Consider the following 8893-nt stretch of genomic DNA (forward strand, 5'->3'; position numbering starts at 1 on the left):
ATTATTATTATTATTATTATTATTATTATTATTATTATTATTATTATTATTATTATTATTGTTATTGTTCAATACATGTGTGCATGAATGCATGCATGCATGGATATATGCATGCATTAGAGGTGTATATACAGATTAAACATTATTTATTTATTTATCTCTTTTTTTTTTCTTTCTTACTCTTTTATTTTGTGCTTGTGTCCTTTCTTGCTGAGAGAATACTCTTATACCCGTAGGGATATGCAATAAATCAACTGCTGTCTCTACCTATACAAATAATAAACCCTAAACCCTAAACCCTAAACCCTAAACCCTAAACCCTAAACCCTAAACCCTAATGATAAAATAGTCACAAATATAATGGCAAAATAAAGGAAAGAAAAAAAAGAAAATAAGAAACAAAACAAACAAAATATATATCCAATATAAATAAATAAATAAATAAATATAAATAAATATAAATAAATATAAAAATAAATAAATATATATTATTATTATTTACCTTATTAACATTTTGTCCTCCTGCTCCTGAGGAACGAGCAGTACGAGTTATAATATCTTTTTCTTTTATAGTTACCTCCTCGTGTTGCTAAAAGGAGACACAACAGCAGCAGCAGCAGCAGCAGCAGCAGCAGCAGCAGCAGAAGCAGGAATTGCAGCATCAGCAGCAGCATGTATTCTATGCACTAGTTACCCACTATATAATATATAATATATATATTATTATTTCTTGTACCTATCTCCTTTTTATTTATTTACTTATTTATATTTATTTATTTATTTATTTATTTATTTATTTATTTATTTATTTATTTATTTATTTATTTATTTATTATTTGTCTCTTTTCCTTACCCTCTCTCTTAATACGGCGATTGTTGCAGTTGATGTGTGCATCCTCCCCTGCAGCAAAACCCCAAACCCTAAACCCTAAACCCTAAACCCTAAAGTGTATATATACATATATAGCTAGCAGTGTATCCTCCTTGTGTCTGCATGGAATGACAGCAGAAACCCTCCGTTTGCGTTTGCGCAGTAAGCAGTAGGGTTTAGGGTTTTTAAGGGTTTAGGGTTTATGAGAATTTAGGGTTTAGGGTTTACTTGTGTCTCAGTAAGAGGAACTCTTTGTACACGATGTACACCAGACTCAAGGAGCATAAACCCTAAACACCCTCTTCCTCTAACCTCCATAGCCAAAGAATTTATTTCTTTTATTCTCCATCCTTTTCTTTCGCTATATAATTTTAGCATCTATATGTATATATATAAATAAATAACCCTAAACCCTAAACCCTAAACCCTAAACCCTCATAAACCCTAACATAAAGATGAACATTCCTTCGGTTGCTATCCTGCATGAGGGTTCTTTTAAGGGTTTACTTGTTGCGCTGGAGGTCTACATTAAGGGTTTAGGGTTTAGGGTTTAGGGTTTAGGGTTTAGGGTTTACCTTGAATAGGTCTAGGGCCCATAGCTCTGCTTCGTCCCCACCAGCAGCAGCACGAACTTCTATAACAGCATAATCCTCAGCAGCAAAATCACCAAACCCTACACATGCTTCTGCCTGAGCAGCAGCAGCAGCAGCAGCAGCAGCAGCAACAGCACCAAGAGTCGTAACACCAGCAGCAGCAGCAAACAACATGCAGCAGCAGCAGCAGCAGCAGCAGCAGCAGTAGCAGCAAACAAAGCAGAACCACCACCAGCACCATCAACAGCAGCAGCACTACCAGCACCAGCACCAGCATCACCAGCACCACCAGCAGCAGCAGCAGCAACAGCAGGAGCAGCAGGAGCAGGAGCAGCAGCAAGCATACAATAATATTTTTTTGTATATTTTTTTGTATACAAATTGAATCATGAATTTCTTCTTGAGCAACAGAAATTTCTTCTTTTTCTTTTTCTTTATTAAAAGAAGAAATAAATAAATAATTATTTTTTTCTTGCTGCTGTGCTGCTTCCCATTGCTGCAATAAGTCTATTAAATGCAGCAGCAGCTCCTCCTGCTGCTGCTGCTGCTGCTGCTGCTGCTGCTGCTGCTGCTGCTGCTGCTGCTGCTGCTGCTTAGATAAGACAGCAGATATGTCTTGTAAGATAGGCAACAAATAATTAAATCCTTCAGATATAAATTTCTCACTTAGTCCTGGATCTGCTACTATTCCTGCTGCTGCTGCTGCTGCTGCTGCTGCTGCTGCAGCAGCAGCTGCTGTTGATGCTCCGCCTCCTGTTGATGCTGCTGCTGTTGCTGTTCTTCTTTGTCGTCCTGCTGCTCCTCCTCCTCCTCCTGCTGATGGACATAGGGGTATATTAAGAGGAGGGGTATGTACAGAAATACGCCTATGGATAAGAGAGGTCCTTGGGGTGTATGTACACCTCAAGAAGGAAGGAACACCAGGGGGAGAGGAACGGGGATTCAGAGGCAGAGAGACAGCAGGCAGCAGCAGTTGCTGCTGCTGCTGCTGCAGCAGCAGCACCAGCAGCAGCAACGGCAGCAACAACGCAGACAGTGGGCGGTTAAGGAGAAGCCCTTTAAAGGACGAGCCAGCAGCCATAGCTCTTTCTGCTGCTGCTGCTCCTGCTGCTGATGCTTTGGTGTGTTGCTGCTGCTCCTGCTGCTGCTCCTGCTGCTGCTCCTGCTGCTGCTCCGGCTGCCGCTGCTGCCGCTGATGCAGGCGAGCAGGGGGGCCCCCTGAGGGCCTCAAGGATAGAAGGGTCTCACGGCTGCTGTGTAGGGTTTACCCTTGCATGCAGCAGCAAATAAATAATTATTATTAGCAATTAAAATAACAAAAAAATTGTACCCTATTTATTCCCTTTATGCGTGCATTGCAAGAGGGGGGGGGCCCCCCTTGGCGGGGGGCCCCTCCATCGACACGGGGGGCCCCTGCACTGCGAGTGTTGCAGCGTGGGCTTGTGCTGCTGCTGCTACTGCTGCTGCTGTGAAGTGTTTTTACAGACACACAAGTGCTTATTTATTTATTAATTGGAAGGTTTATGAGGGTTTAGGGTTTAGGGTTTAGGGCTTCACTCCCCTTGCTAGCTGTAGCTGCAGACAGGGGGGCCCCCTAGGCCCTGTGTCTCGTGCTGCGATCCAGCAGCTGCAGCAACAGCGGTAGCTGCAGCAACTGCAGCAGCAGCAACAACAACATTAGCGGCAGCCCTAGCGACAACAACAGCAGCAACAGCACCAACAACAGCAACAGCAGCAGCAGCAGCAACACAGTCTCCGTTCTAACGGAGGGGCGGGGGGGCCCCACATGAGGAGGTCGCTGCTGGGGGCCTCAATATCTGCTGCTGATGGGTTGGTATAGGGTACGATCCCCCTTGGGGGCCCCTTCAAGGGGCCCCCCTAAGGGTTATTTGCTGCTGCTGCTGCCCGTGCTGCTGCTGATGCTCATTAGTCTTATCTGCAGCAGCAACGTTGCTGCAGACCAACTACCATCAGACCCCCAACAAGGTAAACTAAGTTCTTCTGCTGCTTCTTTATTGCTGTTGCTGCTGCTGGGGCTGCTGCACTGCTGCTGTTGCTGCTGCTGTTGCTGCTGCTGTTGCTGCTGCTGTTGCCCAAGACAGCCGGCACTTTGCATGTATAGGACATGGCATAGTCTTTGCTGCTGCGTCTGCTGCAGCAAATAGCAGCAGCAGCAACAGCAACAGCAGCAACAGCCCTCAGCCTCCATCGGAGAGAGAATTGAAGTTGTCACAGGCCCTCGAACTTAAGTACGTAAACCCTAAACCCTAAACCCTAAACCCTAATTACAAAGTGCTGCGTATTAACTGAGCAGCACACCCTAAACCCTAAACCCTAGACCCTCAGGGGTGTTGCATCTAATAACATATCCTAAGGAGCTCAACACGACTGCAGCATGCAGTGGGTTTAGACATTAGGGTTTAGGGTTTAGGGTTTAGGGTTTAGGGTTTGTCTGTTGTGTACAGATTTGGAGAGGGAGGCAAAACACAAAACCCTCGCAAGGCGGCGACACTCTTCAAGGAAATTATTGTTCGTTATACACTGCTGCTGCTGCTGCTGCTGCTGTTGTTGTTGCTGTTGCTGCTCCTGCTCCTGCTCCTGCTGCTGCTGTTGCTGCTGCGGTTGCTCCTATCTTTGCTTGCTTTTTATACACTAAAAGATATGTATATTAATTCTGCCGTTGCTGTCGTTGCTGCTGCTGCTGTTGTTGCTGCTGCTGCTGTTGTTGCTGCTGCTGCTGCTGTTGCTGCTGTTGCTGCTGTTGCTGCTGCTGCAGGATGAAGACTCTAAGGACGCAGTTGCTGCTCAGGCGTTGTGCGAGTTGGGAGACATGGAGCTTATGGGTACAGTTAACGCGTCCTGCTGCTGCTGCTGCTGCTGCTGTTGCTGTTGCTGTTTCTGCTGTTTCTGCTGCTGCTGTTGCGTTTGCTGCTGTTGTTTCTGTTTCTGTTTGTGAGACTCATAGCAGTATTGCTGCTCAGTTCCTTCTGCTGCTGCTATATCTGCTGCTACTGCATCTGCATCTGCTGCTGCTGCATCTGCATCTGCTGCTGCTGCATCTGCATCTGCTGCTGCTGCTGCATGTGCATCTGCTGCTGCTGCTGTTTTCTTAGGCATGCCAGGCCTCTTTGGTAGTCGTCGTGATGCTGCTGCTGCTGTTAAACATTTTGCTGCTGCTGCTGCACTTGGCTATGGGCCTGCTATGCATGCACTCGCCCTTGCTAATGCTGTTGGCCTTGGAGGTCTACCAGTAAGTCCTGTGCTGCTGCCGCAGCTGCAGCTGCTGCAGCTGCAGCTGCTACTCCTGCTGCTGCTGCTGCTGCTGACGTAGTGGCCCTTCTTGCTTCTTCTTTCTCCTCCTCATTTTCTTGTTTTATTCCCCGTTTCTTTGCCCATTGTTCTTGCTGCTGCTGCTGCTGCTGCTACTGCTGCTGCTGCTGCTGCTGCTTCGTGTCCTTGCTGCTGCAGCAAAATGAAGCAGCAGCAACACAGCTACATTTCCTTGGGGCTGTCTCTGGCTACATTCCCTCCATACTAGCGACGGCATTCAGGTGTGCTGCTGCTGCTGCTGCTGCTTTTGCTGCTGCTGCTGCTGCTGCACCTACTGTAGCTGCTATTGCTGCTGCTGCTGTCTCTTGCCTCTTCGGTGGGAGCTGTCTCTCTGTCTCTTGTCTCCTGTCTCTGTTGCCATTGCCATTTATTGTATTTATTTATTTATTTTATTTATTTTATTTATTTTATTTATTTTATTTATTTATTTTATTTATTTATTTATTTATTGGGGTGTATCTGCAGGTTATTGTATGGTGATGGTGTTGACGCTGATTGCATGGCAGCTCTTGGCTTATACAAAGTAACAACAACAACAACTGCTGCTGCTGCTGCTGTTGCTGCTGTTGCTGCTGTTGCTGCTGCTGTTATTATTGCTGGTGGTGCTGCTGTTGCGGCTGCTGCTGTTGCTGCTGCTGCTGCAGTTCCGTTTGCTCTTATTGAATCTTCTGCTTTCTGCACCTAGCTGATGCTATTGCTGCTGCTGCTGCTGCTGTTGCTGTGTGTTTGCTGCTGCAGCAAGCTGCATTAGAGGTTAGCGAGCAGCAGATGCGCAACCCTCAATTCCCTCTGCTGCAGTTGCCGCCATCTGCTCGTCTCTCTGCAGCAACAAAGCGCGAGTATAGAGAGCAGCAAACAGCAGCAAGGCAGCAGGTAAGCAGCAGCAAACAGTACTGTCTCCTTTATCTTGTTGCTGCTAGCATGCAAACAGCAGACAGCAGGAGGGTTTAGGTTTCAGTAGGGTTTAGTACTGTGTACTAGAGTTTAGGGTTTAGTAGGGTTTATTAGGGTTTAGGGTTTAGGGTTTAGGGTTTAGGGTTTATTAGGGTTTGTGGATCAGGAGGACGTCATGCAGTACTGGGAAGGGCAAGCAAAGAATGACGATCCTGTTGCTTGTTTTGAGCTGGCCAAGCTGATGGAGCAGCAGCAGCAGCAGCAGCAGCAGCCACAGCAGCAGCAGCAGCAGCAGCAGCCGAATGCTGAGGAAGAGGCAAAAAAGCGGTGAACTATACACTACCTTGTTTGTATATATGCTTATCCCTAGCGGTATCACTCATAGCTCCAGCACATTTAGGGTTTAGGGTTTAGGGTTTAGGGTTTAGGGTTTAGGGTTTACAGTCTAGTTATTATATAGCCAATAGTATAGAGGGTTTATAATATAGTATTGCATATTTAATTATATTAATTTATATTAAGATATAATTAAGATATATTAAGATACCTTAGGGTTTAGGGTTTAGGGTTTAGGGTTTAGGGTTTAGGGTTTAGGGTTTAGGGTTTAGGGTTTAGGGTTTATGTGTATATCAGTCGTATGACGGAATTATTAAAGAAGGCAGGAGTTGGAGGTATGGGTGCAGCATTAAGAGATTTAGCGTTGGCTTATTTAAGGGGAGAAGGAATACAACAAAATATACAACAAGCTATTCAATTACTTGAACAGGTATACGTCATCCTGCTGCTGCTGCTGCAGCTGCTGCTGCAGCTGCTGCTGCTGCTGCTGCTGCTGTTGCCTCTGCTGCTGTAGTTGGTGGTTATTGTGCTGTGGTCGTTGTTGGTGCTGCTTCTGTTTCTGTTCCAAGCATCCCTTTCGCTGCTGCTGCTGCTGCTGCAACAGCAGCAACAGCAGCAGCAGCAACAGCAGCAGCAGCAACAGTAGCAATGGGGGCTACTATTGCATGTCTTATATATTATTGTTGCTGCTGCTGCAGGCTGCTGCTGCTGGAGACGCAGACGCACAAAATTATTTAGGATATTTTTATTGGGTAGGAACAGAATCCCCCCCCACCACCGCCAACAGCAGCAACAGCAGCAGCAACAACAGCAGCAGCAGCAGCAGCAGCAGCAGCAACAACGGGTTTGTACTAAAAAAAGACGTAAAAAAAGCAGAATATTATTTCTTGCTTGCTGCCCTGCAAGAACATCCTGAGTCTTTCTTCTTCTTAGGAGAAATTAAACAAAAAGAAGCAGAAAAGGAGACAATTAATAAACAAAAAAAAGAACAAGTATATATGTCTCCTTTTTTTTTGTCCCCTTTTTTTGTCTCTTGTTTTTGTCTCCTTTATTTGTCTCCTTTTTTGGTCTCCTTTTTTTGTCTCCTTTTGTCCTTTTTTTTGTCTTTTTTTGTTTTTTTTTGTCTCTGTCTGTTAGTTCTTATGCTTGGTGTCTCTTGCTGTCCCTTGTTTGTTGCTGCTGTTGCTGTTGTCTCTCTCTATCTGTTTCTTTATTTGCTGCATTTGCTGCATTTGCTGCATTTGCTGCACTAGCTGCTGCTGCTGCTGCTGGTGCTGCTGCTGCTGTGTCTTGTCTGCTGCAGTTGCTGCAGTTATCTCTTCGTTTATATGCAGCAGCAGCAGATGGTGGTTATCATTTAGGTTGGATAAAAGAAGGAGATTTTTTATTTAATAAAATTAATAAATATAAACAACAAGATGAATATATTCATACTTGCAAGGCAGCTGCACTTGTAAGAAATTAGGGTTTAGGGTTTAGGGTTTAGGGTTTAGGGTTTAGGGTTTATTGAGGGTTTATATGTTTATTAGGCATATAAGACAGCAGCAGAGTATGGTGTTAGTGCAGACAGCATAAGAAAAGGTTAGTCCTCTGCTGCTGCTGCTGCTGCTGCTGCTGCTGCTGATCCTGCTGCTGCTGTTGCATATAGTTAGCTGCTGCTCTTCCTGCTGTTGCTGCTCTATCTACTGCTGTTACTGCTGCAATTGCTGCTATTGCTACAATTGCTGCTGCTGTTGCTGTTGCTGCTGCTGCTGCTGTTGCTGCTGCAGCGCTGCAGCTATACAACGAGAAGGACTACGAGGGTTCCTTGCTAATAAATTTAGCAGCAGCAGAAGAAGGATATGAAATTGGCCAATGGAATTCTGCCTTCCTGCTGCAGTCTGGTGCTGCTGCTGTACCTGGTGCTGCTGCTGCTGCTGCTGCTGCTGCTGATCCTGATCCTGCTGCTGCTGATCCTGATCCTGCTGCTCACCCTGTTGGGAGTACCAAGGAGCTGCAGCAGACTGTGCAGCCGCATGCACATCAGCCACTGTCTGAGCTGCAGACACCCGCGTCTTCGTCTCAGCTGCAGCAGCAGCAGCAGCAGCAGCAACTACTGCAGCAGCAGCAGCAGCAACAGCAGCTGCCTAGGAATCTAGTGTACAGACAGCTAAATCGTGCTGCCCTTCAGGGCAATGTTGAGGCATTAAGAGAAGTTGGATTAATGCATGCATCGAAGAAGTGGGCTGTCTGCTGCTGCTGCTGCTGCTGTGTCTGCTGCTGCTGCTGCTGTGTCTGCTGCTGCTGCTGCTGCTGCTGCTGCTGTATTTAACCTCTTTCCTATTGTATGTTGCTGCTCTTAAATAAACCATTAGAGATAAATAAATAAATAAATAAATAAATAAAATAAATAAAATAAATAAATAAATAAATAAAATAAATAAATAAATAAATAAATAAATAAATAAATAAATAAATATTGTCTCCTTTTTTTTTTGTGTATATATAGAGACAAAGGTGTCCCTTATGATGAAGTTTTATCCTTACAAGTTATTCATCGTTCTCTTACCTTAGGAGATATACAGTAATTATATACTTATTTATTTCTCTTTTTTTTTTATATAATTGTCTCCTTTTTTATATAATTGTCTCCTTATTCATTGTCTCCTTATTCACTGTCTCCTTATTAATTATATACTTATTTATTTCTCTCCTTTTTTATATAATTGTCTCCTTTTTTATATAATTGTCTCCTTATTAACTGTCTCCTTATTAACTGTCTCCTTATTAACTGTCTCCTTATTAGCTGTCTCCTTATTCATTGTCTCCTTATTAACTGTCTCCTTATTCATTGTCTCCTTATTAACTGTCTCCTTATATAACTGTCTCC

At 44.5% G+C, this 8893-nt stretch overlaps 2 protein-coding genes across 2 annotated transcripts in view; one reads left to right on the plus strand and one right to left on the minus strand.

Annotated features, from left to right (window-relative positions):
- EMWEY_00039870 (peptide chain release factor 1, putative) overlaps positions 1–1189 on the minus strand; it is a gene marked incomplete at both ends in the record, with an annotated part of 2031 nt that extends 842 nt beyond the window's left edge. The window contains 4 exons of the mRNA XM_013478749.1: positions 181–267; positions 503–589; positions 854–901; positions 1184–1189. Coding sequence (XP_013334203.1) covers positions 181–267; positions 503–589; positions 854–901; positions 1184–1189 — 228 coding nt within the window. The remainder of the gene's footprint in view (positions 1–180; positions 268–502; positions 590–853; positions 902–1183) is intronic.
- Positions 1190–3383: 2194 nt separating this feature from the next.
- Positions 3384–8591, plus strand: EMWEY_00039880 (hypothetical protein, conserved; the record flags this gene model as incomplete). The annotated part of the gene is made up of 12 exons (XM_013478750.1): positions 3384–3450; positions 3587–3713; positions 3930–3993; positions 4241–4307; positions 4578–4714; positions 5533–5667; positions 5855–6015; positions 6322–6454; positions 6723–7016; positions 7554–7605; positions 7794–8244; positions 8513–8591. 12 exons carry the CDS (start codon positions 3384–3386, stop codon positions 8589–8591), a joined length of 1767 nt encoding a protein of 588 aa, XP_013334204.1.
- Between the last annotated feature and the right edge of the window lie 302 nt (positions 8592–8893).

The sequence above is a fragment of the Eimeria maxima genome, genomic scaffold (genome assembly GCF_000499605.1).
Source record: "Eimeria maxima Weybridge genomic scaffold, Emw_scaff647, whole genome shotgun sequence".
Lineage (NCBI taxonomy): Eukaryota > Apicomplexa > Conoidasida > Eucoccidiorida > Eimeriidae > Eimeria > Eimeria maxima.